Raw genomic sequence first — 25,066 nt, 5'->3', positions numbered from 1 at the left:
TTCTTATTAACATTCTGTCTGATCGCAAAAAGGCAAGAATAATAACTTTGTTAAACAACTTTTTTTACTTTTTGTCTTTGAACAAGCTATTATTTGCGAAAATGCATGGAAACCAGTGATATAAGACTGCTGACAAAAAATCCGATCGCAGTTTTTCATATTTATGACCAAAACTTGATATTTTATGCATTTTGTATTAGTGTTAGTAACACTTTTAGCCATAACTAATTCATGCTATGCACTATTTACGTTGATCAGACAAATTATTATGCTTAACAAGTCAAGGTGCTTCATGATTTTAAACAAAAGCTGAATAGTTGGTGTTTCTCTAACATTGACATAATCTGCAACATGCTATACGCATACCCAGAACTCTGCTAGACATTCATTTGAAATATAGATTTTAAAATCTGGCAAAAAAACGCAGTCGATGTGAACGAAATGCAAAAAAGCTATCTGCCTGCCAGGTTTTCCTCAAATAAATACAGGTTTGAAGATATAAATCTTTAAAATCATTGGAGCGTAACACCTGGATAACATTCAGTTAATATTATTTATAGAAATATTTACTATTCAATCTTAATGCATAAGTGATCTAGCGTATTTTTTCAAACTCACATGAGAAGATTACCATTCCAAAAAAGCGCAAATAAAAAAAAGCTTTAAAATTCATCAAAGCCTTCAATTTGATCATGCGTTAATCGTTTTTGAGGTTTCAATATTATTTCATAAAAACATATTTCCTCACTGTGTTTTTTAAAGTTGCACTCTCACAGATTGAACTTTTCAACATTTTTTTTTATTTTTTGTCTTGGAACAAGCCAGTATTTGCGGAAATGCATGGAAAAAGTGACATAATACATAACTGACAAAACATTAGATCACAGGTTTTCATATTTATGATCAAAAATTGATGTTTTATCAATTTTCCTGAAAGTTTTTAGTAACACGTTTAGCCATTAATCATTAAATTTCGAACGTAAATAGGGTAAGATCTTCTGTCAGCAGTCTTATACCACTCAGGTAATAATAAAAATTGTCCCAGTCGGAGACAAAATAAACAAAAAGTTGTCAAAAAGGTAAATCTGTGAGAGTGCAGCTTTAAGTGTCCTTGTGTTACGTCTCCAATAAACATTGTTACTCATAACTTTAGATAATACAATTACAACTGATGATAGATAAGCCTAGAAGTTGTAAATGGCTTCGTACTCTGAAAATATATTGTAGGCTTGAATAAATTTTTTTTATGAATTAAAGTGTTTTTGAACTGACATTTCACTAATTCACCAATTTCGAATCTAACCTTAATTTCCATAATCTATTATCATATTCCTTTAAATTTTTGAACTTGTGGTTTAAGTTTAAACGTTTTGAAGTCACAAAATATTAAAATTGAGGACTTAAAGTCTGACACATTAATTTTGTAAAATCTGACATATTTTACTGTTCAAAATATTTCTGTAAACCATTAGGACTGAACATATGGAGGTCTTCACAAACAGGCAAATCTAAAATTGTTTTTTGGTGCCAAGAAAAAATAAAAGACAATTTAACTGAGACAAATAAAATATCGACTTCCCGCCAGAGGTTTGCACTTGCCAAATAAACAAGAAATTGAAAGGTTAATGTCTTTAATTAAATTTCATTTTACAAATGTACAGGTCGTTAAGTGCTTACTGTGCTGTATTTAATTACAATTAACAATTAAGTTGTTTGATTTGAGTGCTAGAAATAAAGCATCGCATTAAAGTATACACAAAAAAATGATATATTTCTATTTACTGTTAGAGAGCAGCTTTAAAGCAGAAAGCGTAATAGCATTTAGCACGAATCATATTACACTTTTCCGTTTGGTTATAGTAAACTATCATATATAGATTGAAATAGCAACAGATTCTTTTTAGAAAACATATATAACAGGAAGATCAAATAAACTCTCATAAATCAGTAAATGGGGCTCATATAGATTGATGTTTCGGTAACGATTTTCTAGAATGCTTCTAAAAATGGCAACATGTGCTTGCCAACAGTTAGGTACAAAGGCACAATTTATCACATATAGAAAATGAATAACAAAACAGTATTAAAATTTCAATTCGCGGTTTGGAAGTATGACCCCTTGCCCTTCCATAGTGCATGCATGTGGAAATTAGTTTATGTTTTAGCAAGAGCTTTCTTGTTGCTCTCCGTTTTCAAGGGGTTCCGTGGCAGCTAGTGCCGCATAATTTGGCATACATTTAAGGAATCTCCGATTCAGCTTTAACATCAAATATTTTGGTACGGGTTTTGGTCTGTCTTTTGTTAACCTGCTTGCAATGAGACCAGTGGTTATTGTGACGATTGAGACAAGTAATGAAATGTACATGTACGAAATAGAATACAACCAATCCAGCCCCTCAATGCGTCCGTCAGTGCGTCCCGAGTTCAAAGGCGTACTACTGTCGCCATCAATGGAACATACAGACGGCGTGTTGTTCGCGTCTCTGCTGCCAGTCGTTGTGTTCAAAATAGTGCTTATATTTATTTGAGATTGAAAAGTGTTCTGCTGGTTCAAAGATATATTGTCGAAGGTTGTAAAGTTGTTAACTGTACATCCATCAGTGGGTCCAAGAGGTAGCCATGGCGTCTTCCTACGTCCTGGCGAGAAGTTGTAGCCAAGTGACATCCATAAGGCAAAACACAAACCAACTACGATGCAGACATAGAGACCGCGCCGTGTTGTGAACTTGCAGAATATTGAGAGATAGAATACTGCTGAAACGGGTCCATCCACAGCGCCGAGAATGCTGTCTGCAATTTGTCCCATTGGGGCTCCCTCTACGTAGCTAAAGAGTATCCCTACGCCAATACATACAGCACCAGTCAAAACCACTATGAGTCTTGAAATATTAGTCAGGTACTTTTCTGATTTGTGTTTCAAGCGTGGTCGAACAATGTCCTCCGATGCGACGGCCGAGACGCCACTCAATAAAGAGGAAATTGTGCTCAGAGACGCGCTGCATAGAGCAGCTAAAAAAAGCCCTGTAATGCCCGGTACGTCCTGGAAAAGGTCCATAACGAGATACGGCACTATTTGGTTAGGGTTTGAGATGGCTCCGGAAGCAAGTGGGTCACATCTTTTGTTTGAAAAATAGGCATAGGCCACCAAACCTTCAAACATAACAAGGGCTTGCATTATCACGAATCCGGGTATTGCGAGAGCTACGACCTTCTTGGCTTCATTTATAGACCGAGTAGAATTAAGTCTTTGAACAATTGGTTGCCGAAACGATATCCCCGCGCAAATCCAACCATATCCTATAACCAGTGTCCAGAACGTGTGTCTTTTGTAAGGATTGGGGTCGAAATCAATCAAATCCAAACGTCCAGCTGGCTTGTTAATAGCTATCACTTCTGAAAATCCTCCTACTTTAATAGTTCCATAAATGACAACTGCGCAAATGACGATCATCATTATCACCCCTTGTACGACGTCGGTGACCACAACTGCTTTTATTCCACCAAGCGACGTGTATATTACTGCGGAAACTGTGATTGCGATTATGAAGACCCATACACGGACCCTCGTCACTGATTCCATGGCTATAGCTGCCCCGAAAATGACAATTCCCGCGTATATTATCATGACAAATGTCCCCATCCACATTGCAATCTGACGAAGTAGTCTAGATTCGTGTCTCATTTCAAGATACTCATACACACTTGTAACTTGCAGTGGGTAGAACAGGGGGATTATTATGAAAAACATGGCAAGATAACCAAGAATTAATCCAATGTTCAGTAGCCAATACATTGATCCGTAGATGTAGATTTCAGTCGGGTATCCAAGGTAGAAAATGGAAGATTCGAACGTCACAAGTAGCGAAATTGCCACTGGAATGGCATTTAATTTTCCATCTCCTCTGTGAAACCGAAGTAACGTTGAATGTTTGCGCTCTTTGATTGCGTAAAAGACACCTGTTGCAAAAGATGCAGCTATTCCAAATCCAAGGACAACATAGTCCGCCAAATGGAGCCTTATTGGATAATCCATGACGGTCATTATACGAATGGAGTTACAAATACAATGAAGCTTGTTTGCAGTTCATATCGAATAATTAAACCCATTTACAAAATTATGATACAGGTGTATAACGATATATATAATAACTTTTAGTATGCCATTTTTATGGCAATCTAAGTTAAATTATGGTAAACACTAATAGGCCCTGCATGTTTTATTATTGTGTTCACCCACCAGAACAAACTATCTAGGTAAACAGTCAAGCGATTTATAGCTCACGACATTCAAATAATATCACAACAATGTAAGATAAACTCAATAAACTCATTAAAATGACAAATCTAATAAAACTAAATAAAAAATATATATATATAATCACTCATTCTCAGGAGAATTGGGATATTGGCAAGAAGAAAAATGAAAACTTATATATTTTATTGAAATCTGACAGAAAAAACATTGAAATATAAGTTTGCAAATTATCTTGAACATGAAAAAAACAATAAAGTTGAGGTGAGCGCTGAAAGAAACAGTACAGTTTTTGCTATTTTTCAATTTCAAATGTATGATACCTTATCCTTACCATAAACAACCATCAAGTAAAACGGTTTGAATGGTTTAATAAAAACATATAAACTATCTCGAAGTAAACACATAATATCTCAAAATCTTAGTATGAAGAGTCTTTCATTTTTTTTCATTTCATATGCATATTTTTTATTGTGAAATTAAATAACATAACGCATATGTAGATTGGAATACACTGTCCATAGGATCACTAGGTTAGACTTTTAATATTGCTGAGCCATACCTGATTTAGAATATCTGTACTTGGGTTTATCTGACAGATGAATGTAGTAATATTCTAGTAATGTTAATATACTAAAATTGGTACGAAGCTTTCAAATAATTGCAAATATGAAATTTGTATCAAACTTTACATACCGGGGTAGGTTTTGATTAAAGATATGTGTAAACAAATACTCTGGAATATAAAATTAAAACTTTGCCCCCATAAGTTGACTTTTAACATTATTTTGTTTTAAGATACTTTGCCAGTAATTCATTATTGATAAGAAAGATGACAAACTTATTTTATCAAAATCTTTGGTCCTAACAGCAATAAAACTGTAAATATGCATTTATCATCTGTTTCTGAGCTTCTGAGCTCAATGCAAATAAGAAAGGGTGACCAATTTTAAACAATAGAACAAAGAATTTAAAATTGAACATGTAGCGAACATTACATTTTTAAACATACAGGTGACTACTATATCACAATCACTTGTGTGTGTCTTTTCAAGTATTTAAATCGTATGCGAATAATAAAAATATTAATACAAGCTTTAACATCAATAAGGACAAATATTTACATTTTATTGATAGAAATGCTAAGTTTACTTAATATTAAACAAACATACTGCATATCAAATTGATTTTTTTTTATAACATTTTGGGAAAATGGACAGTTTTTCGCAAGGGGAGCAGCCTTAAGAAGGCAGTAAATTGCACCAAAAAGTCAATATCATTGTACCTTTAATTGGCCGCAACTCCTCAGACGAGTTTGCGAGCTTGCTTGCCTTCTATGAAAGCTATGTCCGGAACAAATCAATTTTACGAAGGTAGATTACTCCGTCGCCCATGTGAAGAAGTCAGACTCATTCTTAATCATGGCCATGACAGTATAATTGCAGAGGGCAGAACTACATCGATATTTACCCAATATCTGGCCGCCTAGTATCATGTGCAAACCACCTATTGTTCCTTTGTTTTGCTCTTTTCACGGATCTGATTACTAATTATTTTCTCACTTTATATTTCTGTACCTCTACGAGTCAGGCATCTTTCACCAAAGCTTCCGTTTTGCTTCTTGTTGTGTTTGGAGTGCTTTGGAGACTCTTATTCACCCTTTGTCGCCTTCTTTGTTCTGTTTTCAGGTTTCTAGCTAAGTCAATATTGGCATGCTTCAGTTGTAATACCATCTCATTGGCATGTTTAAGATCGTTAGCAAGATTATTCTTGGTCCTGCTGATCTTCTCGGAAATTGCATTGCCACTACCAAATTGTTGTTGCTTTCGTTTGGAACATTAACACTTTCATAACCACTTGTGTCCATCGATTCATTTTGAACGTTTATATTGTTTCTTGTATTTCTTTCGTTCACGGCATCTTTTACAGCCTCTCGACCATTTTGCCGCCTTTCAGCTTTTTCTAATTCACTTAGTTGTTTTGTTGGCACATAGGTTCTTCGTCTTCTTACTCGTTCCCTACGTAGGTCTGAATAAATGTCCTTCTCTTTTAATCATTTTCGGTAATATCTGCAAATTTCTGATCTTGATTTTACCATTGTTCGCTACAATTGGTAGCGTACATTACAAATCATGATAATCATACATGTTTATTTATTTTTACAGCTGTAGATATCCTTAAACGTTGTACACTATTTCTGCTTTCAAAAAAGTATGCACTTAAAAATACATGCATCTCATCAACTTCATAACTTGTTCGTAAAAATACAAGAAAAAAGTACTCACCAAATGTATTTTTTTTTGTTTTCGTAAAAACTGTAACAACTGTTCTAATAAAGCCGAAATATATGATGATGTAAATGCGACATTACAAGTAAAGCGTCATATTCGGAAATTACGTAGATTAAAGAGAGAACTTGGCAAATATTGATGGTGTTATTAAAAAGGTATTGAACATTTCAGTCTTGTACATTACACATCAGTGAAATTTGTTCAAAAAATAAATTGTGTATGATTAGAGAATCTTCGCTGGGTGATTGTTTTAATGTCTACTATTATTACTATGTGATAAATCAACAATTATTGCAAAACAGATAAGGAAAAAAGAACTAAATTGACGTAGCGAACATTACATTTTTGTTCACATAAAAAATAGGTTGTACGTTTGAAAGCATATTTTTTACATACGTGATAGTTTATAGTATATAAATACCCACTTAATCGTATAAGAGTGTCTTTCTAGAGTTGATCTTAGCAATGATTGTTCATAAGGCGACATTACATCGTCTTTAACAAGTTTTATTGTGCCAGAATCGCGGAGATTACAGCAATATACCAAACACAGGCGACAGCGGTTTTTCACATACTTTTAAGCCTAATGGCAATTACCGTGTATAAAAGTCACAAAATTAAATACACGTGAATTAGTTTTATAAACATATGTACAATATAGCATCAGATGCAACAGGTTTTAAATGAACATTTGTTCAAAGTTGAAGAAGTTAAAAAGCGACAGTCTCGAACATTACAAAGTGCTGGTAAAGTCCGCATGTACCAATAACGTTGACAATGCAACTAATATTCCTAATATTATGGTGTTAACTTTTTGTGGTAGATAGTACTACACATTCACCATAATAGTTTTGGATCACATACACAATATACAGCATTGATACTAGGCGACATCAATATCCCAATTCTCCTGAGAATGACAAACCTGGAATGATAATTAGTCCGTTTTTATCGCTGTTATTATACTTCGTTATAAACCGGAAGTCACCCTGCCGCAACAGCTACAATAATGAGCGATCAGGGATATTTTTTACATTTCGTATGTATCCCTGTAACGCTACAACGCGCTACCATTTAACACAAGGCGAACGAATATATAGTCGTATAAGGCATCAATGTTGAATAATAATGACAAAGTTGTTCAATATATACCGACAGTGATCTAAACCGGATTAAATTTGTCATTAGAGTCGTTATTTTCACATAAATATACATTCTGAGTCACAAATACCGTTACATCACAATCTGTCAGATTTGTCCCAGATACACTTGATAAACAATCGACACATGTAAGGTTTTTATGATATCTGAATATGTCTTGGCATAATGACATAAATAAATTGGCCGCGAGGAATCTCTGCGCAAGGACCGTTCGCTACTTGTTGCTGGGATGGTGGACGTCACGACATGTTATCGGGTCACAAAGGGTATCTATTACGCTTTAAAAAGTAAGGCGAAGATGTGTTTTGACTTAGATTTGCCCCATAAAACTGGCATATAAAGCATGGGGTTTTTAAATGCTCAGCAATTTGTTTACATTTGAAGCAGTGGGTTACCAAATGGTGTGTGTTTTAAAATAGATTTGAAATTATCTCCAATTTGAAGACATAAAAAAAAAATGTACCAAAGACTGTTGTTTTTTTTCAATATCATTGATTTTTCCATTGGTGAAAACGGGGTAAAACCGCTTTCTGTTGATATTGAAGATAAAATGACCGCCCACTGGACAAATTTATTATATGAAATTAATTAACAAATACTGATGACAGTATAAGGAGACTTTCGTCTATAATAACCTTGGCCTACCTTAAAATCGTTGAAAGTATTCACATGAAACTGTATATACTAGTAAGATTCTGGCTTTCATAACAGTGTTTTACTTTTAAAGGAGAGAAAAGTATAAATGAGAGAGAAATGGCCATTATAGCGGATCTGTGGTACAGTGGTAACACACTTGACTGTCAATCCAGGGATTGCAGGTACTAATCCTCTACCAGGAGGGATGTAAGGTGTACGTTAAAGAACCATGGTAGACCTTACCAGGGTTACATTCCTTCTGAGCACTATACTAAAAAAACCTAATATGACTAAAGCTCTTACAGGAGCACTCGCCGAAAGGCCCGTAATAAACTCACACACATACACACACACGCACACACGCGCACACGCGTACACACACACACACACACACACACACACACACACAGATGGCCACTCTCTACCATAAAGGCCTAGTTTAAGCTTTCTATAAGTGAACCCCTTCCCCCCGAAATCGATGTATAGTACACAACCTCTGTGTATTGATCTTAATCTAATTGCCTGGTACCGTCTTATCAGATACCCGATCTGAGTATCCTGTTGTGCAGTTTTGGAGGTTTTATTATATTAATGGACCCTAAATGACCCTGAGCCAATAAACAAATACACAGGAAATTGGCCCCCACTGTGTCACCAGTGCAATAAATAGGGGTTACACAGCACGGGATTATCATGCCAAACATTCCTTAAACTAGGCATTTCAACTTGCAAAAAACGGAGATGCTTTACAACAAACGATATAATTTATGACTAAATAAAACATGTTTTTTTTCTCGACAATGAGAATGGGCATATGATAATATGTCGATCGCTTTCCATAATCAGCCATATCTGTAGCAGTATTCATTCCGGAGTTATGGCCCTTGAATTTTCAAAACATGTTTTGAGCAATATCTAATAAATGTTTTTGCATGATTCTGAGAAAGGAATGAAAATAATTGTACTTGATTCTTTCTTTCCAAAATGGTCGAGTAAAATTGACCCAGAGAGCTGCTTTATAATGTTACACAGGTAAAAAACAACACGGTGAACAATTGTTTTAGCACATGATGTTATTTTTAAAAATAAAACAATATCAACAAATAATGTAAAAAATATAATTATATTTAATGAATAACAGAAATAGCGTATACTCGTAAAAGTAAAATATTCAGCAGTTATTTACATGTTAATATTCGGTTATCGTAAATAAAATGATTTCTCATTTAAATTCAAACAAAACACTGAAATGTTTACGAATATAATAAACTGTTGCACAGTCTATATGTAATTTTCATTCATCATATTCAGCACACACAAACACACACACACTACAGCCAATTGGTAGATTAAAAATAAAGCATGTCATAAAAGCAAATTTAGATAATGACCTACATTATTAGCCAAGGAGATCACGTATCAGTCTCAATAAATACAATGCTTGAAGTTAAAATTCGCAGTTTTATAACTTAACAGACAAAACCTCATAATGTGGATCCCTGCTTGCTCAAAACTTCGAAGAATTTTAATGTTTAAGAATGGCTCACTCGCTACATGTTGCTTTAACCTTCTTAGTCCTTCAGATTTTGCACAATATATTCTTACTTATAGCAAGATTTCTTTTGCATTTACAGTTGATAAATGAAATTGGCATTTGAATACATAAGGCACTTTTTATGGCATATACAAATAAAAGTAAGTGCACAAACAGGCATCTCGAAAAAAAATTATAACCTAATGCATTTGAATATAATAATTATCATTAGTCTTCAAAATAAACAAATAAAACGAACATCTTAGAATTATTGGATAAAAATACTGTTGCCGGAAGCTAGGGTGCATGACCTATAGAGACAATGTCAGGGTTCTTTAAACTCCCCTTGCCCTGTCCAGTTTCATCAGTTTTGCAATTCTAATGGCATCAATTTCTTTCAGATGGCAACTGATGTTACGCATGCTTGTCTATCCATCTAACAGTTTCCATCCCAGACTGCTTTCACTTCCAGCTAGAAAAGTTATGATTAGGTTATTCACAATTATTTTTCTTAAATGCTTTACAAATAAAAACTATTTTGGAACTCTTAATTTTAAGTAGAGTTTCAGTTGCTATTTGTTAGATGACAAATCTTTCCACTCTTTCCTTTTTTAGATACAGAACAACACTGCTTCAGCTCACTTGCAACTTTGTTATTGTTTATATGATTTTCTCTTTTATCTTCACTAAGTCCATGTTCTAATTGATCTGTTCCTGGGTCTTCACATTCTGCTTTAGAAGTTTCAATTTCAGTATTTATTTTCTCCACTGTTTCAGTATTGTCAGTTTTCCTCACTTCGGCATCTCCATCGTCATCATTTAGCCCTGAGTTACTTTCTCCATTATTAGTACATTTTTCCTTTTCTATATCATGGCATTTTTCTGAGTTTAAATTACATGATCTTTCCATCTTGCTATTCTGTATTTTTGAAACATCTTGATTGGATGAAACCAGTTTTAATTAAATCTACTGATTCAACTTTTTGTCCTAAACATTCAGATTCCTTACCATTTGATGTCACACTTTCATGAAGAGTACCTTTTTCTAAAGTTATTTCATCATTATAAACTGTTAAGTACTGATGCTGAATGCTTTTTGCCCTATCATTAGCATCAATTTCCTTCTTATAATCAACTTTCAGTTTACCTTCTGTTTCTTCATTACAATCACCTTTCAAATCACCTTTTGTTTCTTCATTAAAATCACCTTCCTTTTCTTGATTATAATAATGTTCAAGTTCACCTACAATATCTTTAGGAACACATTTTAACTTAATCTCAGTGAGTTCAATAAAGTATACTTGTTCTTCATCAAAAACACTAACTTCTTCTTCGATAGCACTAATCTCTTCTTCTTCTATAACAGAAAATCTCCTCCCATGTACCTGTTTGGCTGAGTATTTGGCCGCTTCCTCTTCAATAGATTTAATCTCATCAGCAACTTCCTTACATTCTGTCAAGTCTGTCAAAATCAGCATTTAGAAATTCTCTGTCAATGCTACAGGTAACTTTTTCTTTTCTATTTCTGATTGTGATCCTGAAAAATAAAAAAAAAACCCAGATGATACCGGTTTGAACCATCTTTCCATATTGGCCATCAAACATCAATGTTTTTTTTTTTACCTAAGACAAGCCAATTTTAATCAATTTCTAATCATGAAATAAATAATTGGAAATCTGTTTAATTTCTAGATTCTAACAACTACTTCTATTCATTTAACATTCCACAACAAATTAAACACATTTTATAATGTTTCAATATAATTTATATAAAAACAGAACTTTCAATAACATTTTACACTCAAACAAAATTTGAAATCCTCAGTATACATGTTTGAAATACAACACTGAAGTACAGGTATGTTGAAATGTAATATGTGACCAACCTGTCCTGTTTGAGTTGCACAAGTCTGGTTCTGAGCTCAGCTAGCATTTCCTGCTGATCTGCATGGGACCAGAACATATTTCTTCCAAAACTCGACCTTTTCGATGTATCTGAACTTCTACTAAGGTCTGATAGAGAAATTGTTGATTTCTTGTCTTGTCCAGCATCATTTGGGTCTTCAATTACTAGTCCATCAGTATCACTGGATTCATGGTTTTTATTATCATGTTCAGTTGTCCCACATATTTGTTCACTGGATTCACCGTTTGTTGAAAATGAACTACTTAGTTGGGTCTGAAATTGCGGCATAATTTCATCAACTAGGCTTTCACCCCTTTTGTACTCCAGTGGAGATATTGTGGCTTCAAAGTCTTCAAACAATCCACTTTCATCTAACTCTGATGTATGGGAAGAATTCATTGCACTTATTTTTTGAGTATCTTTCCCACAAATCAAGTTCTCCATTGTGTTTGAATCTCCTTTTTTGTTCCCGAAATGTACTGTCACCCCTTTAACAGAGCTGGTCAAGCTGGGCCCAGATATTATTAACAGTAGATATTCTTAACGCACAGTCACGACACAGAGTGTGGGGGCTATTGTCAGAGTTTTTACACCTTGTGCTATAGTTGCTTCTGCTGTAAAACAATGACAAAGATTTTTATAGGAATTTATAACGTTAACTTACAGCTTGAGGTTTCCTGGTGATTTCCACGGCCTCATGGTACGGATGAGTATCATCCATATATCCCTTGAGCCCATCAGGTGTGGATGGGGTGGTTTTTTCTGCCATGAGAACCCGTAACCAAGAGCCCAGCTCTGACCAGCTCACGCGCTGTCGAGAGAGTAACAAAAGAGTAATTAGTTACTCAGATTGAATCTAAGTTCAAGATATAAGGTGCGAGCTTCCAGACATGACACAAACAGCAGCTAATTGTATAAACATTTCAGGCTAGGTTGCACATTTAGATAACTGGATTGGTTAATAGCAATGATTGGATTGGTAAATTGCAATAATTGGATTGGTAAATAGCAATGATCGGATTTGTTAATAGCAATTATTGGATTGGTTAATAGCAATTATTGGATTGGTTAATAGCAATTATTGGAGCGATATTGATCCATCAGAATCTATATAATTGCTTCCAGGCATTAAACTATATTAAGTGTAGAGAAAAAAGCAAATAACAATCACAATATGATTTTAATGTGATTTTTGTAAGTATTTTGTTAGAGAAACAACATTTTGAAGTCTTACAAATCAAATTTAACGACAGGGTGTTTTTTTCTGGCATCTGAATGCTTAACCATGAGCACTGCTATGTACGACCAACTTAAGGGATGTGAGTGGATAACAATTTTTTGCATATCGGACGTGTGTTTCCGGTCATGTGACCGGTGCTGGAAAAACTCATCTTACCTACCTAATGTAAGATGAGTCACGCGCAACAACGCGCCACTTCTTATTTCTTTAATTGTATGGTTAATGAAAAGTATATTATGCAATTTTAATAAGGACGATTAAAAATATAAGCATACAATACTTTTGATTAAAATTGGAAATAAATAATCGTAAAAGCGCGGTTTAAAATTACAGCGCTTTATGACGTCAGTACACAGCGTCGCTCGCGCTTTTTGGTAAAATGTACAAAAATGCGTTTTCTACGTATGTTTTCCTCAAATTCATAATTTTAGGTATGCAAGAAAAAAATATCGTCTAAATATAGAAAAATCCGACCCTCGGGCACGCTGCGTGACCGGTAACTCGGCAAGCCTCGTTACCGGCATACGCGCGTGCCCTCGGGTCGGATTTTTCTATCCGTACTGGAAACAGTATGATAGATACTTATAATCACAATGTAAATAATGAATCTTAAGTCTTACATTTAGAGAGATTTTGAACGCGGTTCCGTATGATGTACTGTAACCTTTAATGTTATTCAATATACAGACAGAGCCCAAATGACTAGGCATAACAATAAACGCACAACAATAGCATGCTTACATTGCAACATACCTCAATGGTGATTTTCTCACGATTATTTTCCTTCAACATGAGACCGAGTTCACTGCTGGTTTCTTTGATTGCCCGTCGCAGAGCACAAGTCCTCAATAAAAATAAGTATCAAACACAAACGTACATACACAAGTATTCAGGCCCTGTTTGATGTGTTGTGGGTCACGCTTTGACATTTGTTTGCCAAGAAGAGCTCAATATCAGAAGGGATGACATTTTAATTAACGACTACATAAAATGAAAATATGAGATATTTTGTCAAAAATTATGCGGCCTGATCACGATTATTCAATAGATTTATTTTAAGAAAGAGGCACTGATAATTGACTTTTAGCCTCAAAATCAATAGCTTTCATCTGCTGGTCAATGGCAGTTACCGCTTATACTGGTTTCATGGTAGAATATCACATTGTTGTCTTTAAAATACTACTGAACATTTGCTTGACCTGATACATGCATAAAGCCCCTACCCTGGTGTTTGAAATGCTTCTTGACCCCTACTGGTGAGACTTCTTCAACAATTTTTAACTCTGGTGATCCCGGGGTTCGGGGGATTATCATATCTGGCAGGGATTTCTGCGAACTGGACGTCCCTGGAGGTAAAGAAGCGGGATTATATATGATATTCCACATATTGTCTTACCTTTAAGTTTGAACATGTATTTCACAACCAAACCTATGTTTGTGAATGTACATATTCGAAAATGAAATGGACTTGTCAGTTGCATAACACAACGCTTTTATTTTAGAATTATTATTCTAAAGGCTACGATTTAACAATAATTGTCTTGAAATTCTATGTAAAATTAAAAGACTGTTTATTTTCTGACAACCACTTGACCCATATCTGTGAGTTATCCCATTCTGACCCAGTCAAGCAGGAAGTGTGTAGACTGGTTTTGTGACTCAAGGTTTTTCTTCACAGAATATAACTTTGTAAAAGACTAGTAACTTAATCATAAACGTCTGAGCCAGCCTGTGTACACTCAAATTCTGAGCCAGTCAAGCTAGGCTGTGAGAGACACTGTCTACACTGGTTATGTGACAAAAAGGTTTTCTTAAGAGCATATGACTTGGTACATACTGGCACAGACACATTAACCATGGTTTATAGGTCTGTGATAATTTTCACTTACTTATAAGCATTTGACTCAGCCTTTTCATTCTGTAATTCTGAGACAGTCAATCCCGGAAGTGAGGGTGCACGATCTAGACTGGATAAGCGATTGAGACTTTTCTTCACAGACGAGCGGTTACTGAGAGAGTCAAAGAATAATGACGCACGGTGTGCGATCTGTCCAACTTTGGCACTCTTACTTGTAGAATGGTTTGAAATTAAGTAAAATATAAAATCTTTCATAAAAAATATGGAAACCAGATTTAAGACCTTTTAGTTTCACACGAACTTGAACGGCTATTCAACAAATAAACATAAACATCAATATTTATTTGAACGTTTAAGCTTCCTGTAAGTGACCCCTGCCACCCAACACTTCCCCCCCCCCCATCATTTTTGCCCGCTGGGGTATCATCGATTAGATATCTGAACAATCAAAGCATAACTAGCGCAGCCCTTTATCTTTGGATACAGCCCTAAATGGTAATTGGCTGTTAAAAAAGATACAGTAAATTTGGCACCCTGCTGTCACATCAGGGCAACAAGCCAGATATTTGTTAAACCAGGCCTTTACACCAAAGTCCATACTCACCATGTTTCCTGACCTTGCCGCATTCTGATTCCACGCTGTCACTTCCTGCTAGCGACACATTGAAACTTGAGTGACCAGGGCTTGCCTACAAAAAATACACAGTTTATAACATGAAACTTGAAACAGGACAACAAGAGTGCAAAGTGAGCAAACCCCAATGCTTGTCTATTTTTTTGGTCGAAATAAGGCAGTACTATTTTTTTAAGCCCGAGTAATGAGCCCTGTTATAATAAATGGCCCGATTGTCTCTCGGGCAATATGTCGATGACAACAACATTAGGGCCTTAATGAAAAAAAAATTTGGCATAAAATCCCCAAAATTATTACAAATGGTAGGTAGGGTTTTAAAAGAACAAATGATATTTTTCCAAATATACTTTGTCAAGATCATTGTCTTGCAAATAGCACTATTTCTTGCAAATATCACTTATATATTGCAGCTTACTTATCGGTCAAAAATTAATGACAGTTTATACTTCAACAAAATTGTGTCTTTGTTTTTGTTTTTTAAATACTAGGGTCGGCAGTTTTTATAAGGTCGGGTCAGATTACCCGACAAAGAAACATTTTTTAGTTAGGCCTCAATGAGGATTTGTTTTGAAAATCAGATAAGCTTACACATTATCATACACTATGTTAAATTATTTTATTTCTTCAACTTCAATAATGTTCTACCGTGGTTAGTCTGTAAGGGAGTGGGTCAGTTTTGTCCGACAGGGCTTCTCTTGTTAGATGGGCAACAGGTACTGGGGCTCTCTGACCTTCAGTTGTGGCATTAAGGTGCTAAAAATGCCAAGATAACAAGTAAAAAAGGGTTATTCTCCCTAATTTATTCGCCATGTTTGTCCACCTATAAATAAAATGACATGCTTAATATCTGAATGACTGCTGTATCTGCATATAACCTCAAGTTACATTGCAAGCGATGAAAGCGAAAAGGTTCTATCTCATTCTTTATTTAATGTCACTTAGAACCTTTTCGCATTTACCCTTCGAGTGGCACACAGACAATCAGACCTAGCATGTGCTTCCAGTATACAATATTGTCCTCTCAATGTCCAGTACCTTACACCTGATAACTGTCCAAGGCACACTGACTCCCAGCCTTTCAGGTTAGTGTATGAACATTCAGTTAATGCTATGATCACATATGGCCCACTACATGACTTTGTATAGAACCTCTCACCAGATATCTGCCACTCCCTGAAGCCACACAAAGGCTTTCAGCCAATCATACTGGATCATGCCCATCAAGTATACAATATGATGACATATTTCCATGTACATATATAAAACCTCCTACCAGATATCTGCCACTCCATGAAGATACTGGCTTTCAGCCAATTAAATTGTACAAAGTGCATCAGGTAAACATTACAACTATATACTGCCCCCTTCCTATAACCAGAATTCTTCCCAATCTTTAATTTAAAAGTCACAATTGTTCTCTGCCAATCAATTTCTAGCATATGCATCAAAATATATAATATGATCATAATATAATAACTGCCCACTGCCTAACAACAAATGTGAGCCTACTATCTAAAGTGACAGTCTCGCTCGGCCAATCATAATCAAGCATGCGCATCAAGTGTGTCATATGAACAAATATATATTGCCCCCTACCAGATATCGGCCCACTCCAGGGACTGATGAGACTCAAAGCTGTCATGGTCCAGGTGAATCTCGTAGCTCTGCCTACCGTCACGCTTGTGGGCTGTGGCTAGATATCCCATCAATATGATTACAAGCGAGGGCCGAGTGTCCAGCTTGTCAACCTGTGGACGGATAAAGAATGTTAATTAAACAGCCCATTACCATATGACCATGGCTAGAAAGCCCATTAATGTGACCATGGCTAGAAAGCTCTTCAATATGACCATGGCTAGAAAGCTCTTCAATATGACCATGGCAAGAAAGCTCATTAATATGACCATGGCTAGAAAGCTCTTCAATATGACTATGGCAAGAAATCTCTTCAATATGACTATGGCAAGAAAGCTCATTAATATGACCATGGCTAGAAAGCAATTCTATATGACCATGGCTAAAAAGCTCATCAATATGACCATGAGCTTAAGAGCTCATCAATATAACCTGGGCTAGAAAGCCCATCAATGTTACCATTGAAAAACCTATCAGTATGACTATGGGTAAAAAGCCTATTAACATGATCATGGCTTGAAATACTATCAAAATGATCATGATGGAGGGTCTTTAACAAGGATATTATTAAGAAATTGTGTTAAACTTCTGATCTGTTCAATTTCATAAGCTCTGAGTACACACTCCCTGGTTAAAGGTAACCATCGCAGCATACGGTCTCATATAATCTATATATGGACTAATTATGAAGACAATCTTTTCTTTGATGGTTAGGAGGATTTCATTAAGTCAAGTTCAATTATTTTTTCTGTATCATCTTTAATTTCAAATGCTTTAGTTTTATTCAATAGATTTTAAAGATATTTGTTTCCTTAACTATCCCAATTATAGTTCCAATGGTATAATAATCAAATAGAACAAGAGCTGTCACAGAGACAGCGCGCTCGACTATTCCGCCGCTTTTCAGTGTAAGGATTGATATATTTGGCGAAACATGCTTGGATCACTGTAAAATTAGATTTGAATGATGCCTGCAAAGATTTGTGTAAAATTCAAAAACATTCAGCCTTTAATGAAAAACAGACTTGATAGAAATAGCATGCAAATACATTGAAGGAGTATAGGTTGTATAAAATAATATTTTAACTCCAATAATAAAGGGGCATTATTTGCAAAATTTAGTTATCTAACTTGGTTATTCAAGGGGGTTGAGTGGTTGAGTACCATTGTAAAAAGTCTCAACGCAATACATCAAGTAGTTGCTGAATTATAAACCTATGTGTGCTAACATGCAAAACCTTAACCAGAATTTCTTAGTCGCTTCATAAAGGGGTAAATATTATATAATATGCAAGATGGAGTTATTTTACTTAATTTATTAAGAAGATTGAATGGTTTGGAGCCTGTGTATAAATTTGCAAAGTAATACATGATGTATTCGCTGAGGTATTGACTTAAAAGTGGTCACATGCACAACTTTAACAGAATTTCTATGTCGAATAAAAAGGGCCATTATTTCACTTTAATGCAAATTAGAGTTGTCTTACTTGGTTATTTAAGTAGATTGGATGGATAAGTACCATTATATAAAGTATCAATGCAATACACCAAGTAGTTGCTGAGATATTTTCCTATGTGTGCATACATGCAAAACTTTAACCAGAATTTCTAAGGCAAATAATAAAGACCCATGATTTGCAATGTATTCAAAAATGTGTTATATAACTTCATTAATTTAGTAGGTTAGATAGTTGGGAATATATATCTAAAGTTTCAATGCAATACGTGATTTTTTTTGCTGAGATATTGACTCAAATGTGGTTACATACAAAACCTTAACCAGAATTTCTAAGTCGAATAATAAAGGGCAATTATTTGCATGTAATGCAAACTAGAGTTATCTAAATTGGTTAATTAAGTAGTTTGGATGGTTGAGTACCATTGTATTAAGTCTCAATGCACAAAATGAAAAAGTTGTTGAGATATTAACCTATGTGTGCTTACATGCAAAACCTTAACCAGAATTTCTAAGTCAAATATTAAAGGCCCATTTTTTGAATTATAATCAAATAATTGTTATAAAACTTCATTAATGTAGTAGGTTAGATAAATATGAATACATATCCAAAGTTTCAATGCAATAAATGATGTATTTACTGATATAATGACTTAAAGGTGCTTACATGCAAAACCTTAACCAAGGTGTGACGCCAACGCCGACGCTGACGCCGACGCCGACGCTAGAATGAGTAGTATAGCTCTCCTTATTCTTTGAATAGTCGAGCATATAAATGGCTGAAATTCACCCCAAAGTTATATTTGTAGGAAGTGATCATTGAGTGTAACATCAAGAAAGATCACTGCATTAGAGATAAATATAAAATGTCTTTGTGAAAAATAAGTCAGTTATTTCCCTTGGTCAGTGTATATTTATTTGGAACAATTACATGATTTAATTTTGTCTGTTAAGAGCACTGGTCAGTCATATACGTTTCGAAAATAGGATATCACGAAGGGGGAGCACTGGTTAGCCATATCCCATGACCTTAGTAGTATATCACCAGGGGGAGGACTGGTCAGCCCTATCCCAATACCTTATTAGTATATTACCAGGGGGAACACTGGTCTGCCATATCTCAAAACTTTAGTAGTATATTACCAGGGGGAGCAATGGTCAGCCATATCCCATGACCTTAGTAGCATATCACCAAGGGGAACACTGGTCAGCCATATCTCATGACGTTAGAAGTATAAAACCAGGGGGAGCACAGGTTAGACATATACCAAAACTGTAGTAGTATATCACCAGGGGTGGGGGGGGGCACTGGTAAGCCATGTTTTATTTAGAAAAAGGTTCTCGATGATTTTGTAGTATATATTCTGTAACATTCTTATAAGGTATATAGATACAAACTTCTCTGTTCATTGGTCTTTGGATAAAGTTCAAGTTTGTATTAAACTTTCACCAGTGTAAGAATGTGTTGCTTTTTTTAAATCTTGGAATTAATTAAATTATTTTTAGGATAATATTATAACATTTTGTGAAACTGTTAAATAGTGCTCATATAGTGTGTTCATTATTTTGTAAGGATTCAATTCAATGAATGTTAAAAATAGCAGAATCAGTAAAGATTTGGACTTGGACATCATTCTTAGGTCTAGGTATTAAATTTTATCATAGCTTTTAGAACATTAAATTTCTTTTTATAAAAAAGTATACTGCTGGATTATTGATCTATTGTGATTGTTCGTCATAACAGTTACACATAGACCAACAAATGCACACATATTTGGATTAAATAAATTCTTTTCTAACTCTTACTTGTTCAATAAGCCAACAGCAGACATAATCCTATCTGATATCGATAATACCCATGACAAAATCGGGTACTACATAATGATGCCTCGCTATGACTTTTTTAACGTTGTGATTAGAAAATAACACTTAGTTTGCTAATCATTAAATCAGTTATTACATCTACATGGCTGCTTATGTACAACTATAAAGAAGATTATCCAAAACTAGGACAGATCCATGGTCTAGTGATAACACACTTGACTGTCAACAGGGATCACAGGTTTGATTCCCAGCCTCACCACTAAAATACTTATCGTCTTCCAGGGGGACGTTAAATGGGGGTTCTGTGTGACAGTGTTATACACTGGTGCACGATAAAGAACCAGGGTAGCTCTAACTATGTTTACATTATATCTGTGCACTATGGTACAAAAACCAAGAATGACTAAAAAATCTTATCGGCGCACTCACCGAATGGGCAAGGCCTGAGTGCGAGTATAAAAAACTTACGTGCACACACACACACTCAAACACTAGATTACCTTATAGCAGACTAGCCTGCCTGGTCAAGGCTGCTAGTTTCTTGGTCCAGGATAGCTTGCTTCGGTAGTAAAGCTCACCGGAGATCACCACATCGTCCAATGCCTGTTATGGCAGGCTGACTTCCCAAAGTTATGTTAGAGACTTTCCTAGCTTTCTTTGGGCTCGGGCTTTTCTCCTTGTGAGTCTGAAGAAATATGGAGCAATTATTACCTAATGCCGGGGTCAATGGGACTTATACGCAGTTAACAGGTCAACCCGTAAGAACTTGAGGGTAATCATAGGGCATGGCGAGTGGGCACTCACAATATTTCCAAGATTTGGACCTTATATATTATAAAACCTTAATAATGACCCATGACTGAAGTTTTGAGCATGCACAACTGTGAGGAAGGGCGGGCTTATGGATTAGGGTCTTAAAATATCATTATACAATTGTACAGGGCCAAGGATAATTATATTGTTTTAAGTCTAACCAGAATCACCCAAAATTAATTGATATAATTATTTAAATAAAATTGACCTGGGCAGTCTGATATGGTCTGGTGTCCGGGGCTGGATAAATGAGCCCGAGGGGTTATCAGGGGATCCCACTGACATCGCATCATACTCCTCTTTAACACAGAATTTCTTTAACAACTCATTTCACAACAAGCTTTACTACGGCAGCCATATTTACTTTTATGACTTATATATATGCTTTAATTTGATCCACTCTGTGTGTAAAGTTGCACAGTTATTGCCCCCAATGCCAGGAATTAAATGTGAAATATTCTTTTAAGGTATTAGCCGCGTAATACACACTTTTTTAAAAGCTTTAACCGACAACATAGTTATAATCACGGTACACTATGGGACTTTAAACCAAATTTTGAATATTTATTACCGTGAATTAAAAAAGTTATTTATGTTTCATTACACCCACCCCCAAACTCCAAGGGCTGCAAAGAGCGACAAGTAAATATTTTGTTTATATTTGAATTTTTTTCGCATTATCAGAGATTATGAAATAAACACAACAGTTTCTGGTAAAATAAACATCAGTTAACAGAAAACTAAAGTTAAAACGAACACATTATTGATACACATGGAAAATATCATTTTGATTGATCTTATGATTCTTCGGAAAAGAGCAGTTTTTCGATGTTTGAAAATATATAGCAGTTTTATAAAATTCATAAAAAATAGTTAACTATAAGGCAATCTGCTGAAATCATTTTAGATATTATCTATGATGTCTATTGAACAATTTAAAAGACAATTTATGATAGTTTACCGTCCAGTTTTGAAGAAAATATACATAATGTCATGTTACCATACATTTTTATAGCTAATAAATTGCTTAAAAATCAACCTTTTTCTTGTAAAAAATTATAACGCTTAATTGGACTTATTCATAAAATGTACTCTTTCAAATAAATGAATTTTACTTATGATACTAACTCAGAATACAGAGTTTAAAACAAATGAGTGTACTTTTAAATTAAAATATGTGAAGAAACAAGAACACTAAGTGGGCTTGCCCCTCCAAAAATATCAGTGAAAGTTCTCAACTAATGTTTTTTTTTTAATATTATAACATGTAAACAATCTCTGTGTGTAATTTGATGTATATCTGTTTTATTTTGTCATTGGTATTCTAACAATTAGATTTTTCACAATAATTCTTCACTCTTCAACATTTGAAGTTTGGTCTGTTCCCATGCTTTGTACTTGTAGTGTGAGCACAGATGATAACTCAATGCTGAGTCAATGCTGATTTGGTTTTCATGCACCTTCAGGTACTTTACCCATCAAGAATGTTTAGTGCTGTAAAGGAAAAAAGTTGTACTTTAAAGCCTTTCTAACTAATTAGTATAGATAATTATACTGCCATACATATACAAAATAAAATATAAACAGTTTAATATTTCTCGACATTATTTTGAAAAAACAACAACAAGCTGATACATACATGTATATATATAAAGAAAATTATTAAATTTATCAATAAAATTCATCATCATCATCATCATCATCATCATCATCATCATCATCATCATCATCACCACCACCACCACCACCACCACCACCACCACTTGACCACCATCACCACCACCACCACCACCACTTGATTATTGAATACAGTAGGTTTATAAAAACAAAAACCAAGTCAAATATGTTTTATATGAAATACTCACATCATCTCGATCAGATGCGACTGCCTTGTGGATGGACGTGGCTGTCAAATCCGCTCTCAACGATCCAACATAGTATTTAATGCAGGCTGGAATTCTTCATAACCCAGTGTTGTTGACTAAGTAATATTCAGACATTTTCCTGGCTGGAAGAAATTAGACTTCTGATTATCAACCACCTGAAACTACCGCCGTAATATACAAATGCACAAGTATTATACATTCTGCACTAAAATTTAGCTAAGAGTAAGGGTTGGTAGGCACAAATGTGTAGTTGTTGTGCATATGGTTGATAATGATTCACATCAGTATGGGGTTTTAACGAGACCTACACCAAGCCAATGGATGCCAATAGTGTCCTAGCAGATGCGGCTTCAAGCCCCAAACCACATACAACTTTTTTTGTAAACAAATAACGGGTATGTACATGTATTGTGGTATGTTAGAAATAGGTCACGTACCAAAACACATCATTTTAAAACAAAATTTTAAGTCTAATATTTATATATATGTAATATTTTTCTAAGATAAAACAATCAATTAAAAGATTACATACTCATATTATATCTTAAACATAAGTTATGTGCATAAGTACATATAAAAATATGTAACATGTACATAAGTACATGTACATGTAAAATATGAACATGCTGTCTAAACATTTAGCTAATAAAAATGATTTAAGAATTCCAAAGATAAATTAAAAAACAAACGTTTTTGAACACAAACGTACAAAACTGCTCAAGGATACTTACATTCAGAGCCCTTTGATACGAATATCCCACTTCCATGCCGATTGTTGACAGTTCGTTTTTTCGAGAGAAAATCTTCTCTTACGCGTATATTTCACTTATAATCCATGTTTAACTGTAATGACTCAAATTGTTAGATGTATCGTAATCAACTGTCAACGTGTACTTTTAGTGTTTCTTTATTTTAAACGTATATTCATGAGAAAAACATCACAATGTTTCCAAATCCTACGATGTAGAAATTCCATTATTGACCTAAGAATAGCCGGGAAATACCTTCTGTTTCTAAAAATAGCAACATCCGGTACAGGCCGAATACGTCCGATGTTCGTCGCGATCTGTTACGACGAGTGGCGATATATGTCGATGTTACCCGATGTTTCCCGAGTTGTATTATATGGCTAATACCTTAATCCAGAAAAGAAGCCAGAGTTATAACATCATTTTCATTTAGGACATTACTTATGAATCTCAGTTAAGCTAAATACTCTTTCATTCTCACCTTGGATGACCTACTAAAGGTGACTGACTTTTAACGTTATGCATACTTATATTAAGCTAAATAATCTTCAAATCCACAAACATACCCTCAGCAGAGTGTGTACTCTTTCTATCCAGGCTTTCACTGTGCACACAATACTTCGCATCTGGGGTTGCGATGATATGTTCATCTAAGAATCTACCGATTGTTGCGTCCGATGAGGCCCTGTCTATACGAGGAGGAAGAGGGTGTGGCTTTGGGATGCCTGCAATAAATACATCCTTTAATATATTAACTCTTTATTCTGTATTCTTTTCAATACAATCTATTCCGTGCAGAAATATAGTAGTTTTAGATTTATATAGATATACATTACATAATTATGTTACTTTATGGTATTTGTAACTTAAATCAATTCCAGTAGCTACGTTTTTGTTTAATTTGAGATGCATTTTGGCTGGTAGCTGAATAAATTATATCATTTGAGTGTGTATCCTGGCAGTAATTACAACCATGATGAGGGGTTTTGAAGAAAGCCCGGACCTTAACTAGAGTTTTGCGAAATTGAAAGTGTAACTTGTTTGTATGGCCCATCATAGTCAGATAAATTATAATACAAATTTGAATGTTCAAAGAGCAACATTTGTAATAAAAGGACTAATTGAGATTTATTTCGCAATCAAATTTGGTCGAGATATTATGCCGACAAACACTGTAACCAAGTCTCCATC

General features: G+C 34.8%; 1 protein-coding gene and 2 long non-coding RNA genes across 3 annotated transcripts; all 3 read right to left on the bottom strand.

Moving 5' to 3' along the window:
• Positions 1-244: 244 nt before the first annotated feature.
• LOC128246631 (sodium-coupled monocarboxylate transporter 1-like) lies at positions 245-4,175 on the bottom strand. Its single transcript, XM_052964930.1, has one exon. It carries the CDS (start codon positions 4,040-4,042, stop codon positions 2,162-2,164), a length of 1,881 nt encoding a protein of 626 aa, XP_052820890.1. The 5' UTR covers positions 4,043-4,175; the 3' UTR covers positions 245-2,161.
• Positions 4,176-16,156: 11,981 nt separating this feature from the next.
• LOC128246633 (uncharacterized) lies at positions 16,157-21,053 on the bottom strand. The gene is made up of 3 exons (XR_008263302.1): positions 20,928-21,053; positions 17,109-17,260; positions 16,157-16,265 (listed from the first exon to the last, which is right to left on the bottom strand). It is a non-coding gene; the product is annotated as an uncharacterized LOC128246633 (long non-coding RNA).
• Positions 21,054-22,539: 1,486 nt separating this feature from the next.
• LOC128246632 (uncharacterized) lies at positions 22,540-24,051 on the bottom strand. The gene is made up of 3 exons (XR_008263301.1): positions 23,858-24,051; positions 23,106-23,248; positions 22,540-22,734 (listed from the first exon to the last, which is right to left on the bottom strand). It is a non-coding gene; the product is annotated as an uncharacterized LOC128246632 (long non-coding RNA).
• Positions 24,052-25,066: the final 1,015 nt, after the last annotated feature.

This window comes from Mya arenaria, chromosome 9, assembly GCF_026914265.1.
Source record: "Mya arenaria isolate MELC-2E11 chromosome 9, ASM2691426v1".
NCBI classification, from domain to species: domain Eukaryota; kingdom Metazoa; phylum Mollusca; class Bivalvia; order Myida; family Myidae; genus Mya; species Mya arenaria.
The sequence above is the reverse complement of the archived record's forward strand: the minus strand, read 5'-3'. Positions and strand labels throughout refer to the sequence as shown.

What these genes read in the sequence shown, in the direction of transcription:
- LOC128246631 (XM_052964930.1), bottom strand. Translation starts at nt 4,042, where the DNA reads ATGACCGTCATGGATTATCCAATAAGGCTCCATTTGGCGGACTATGTT.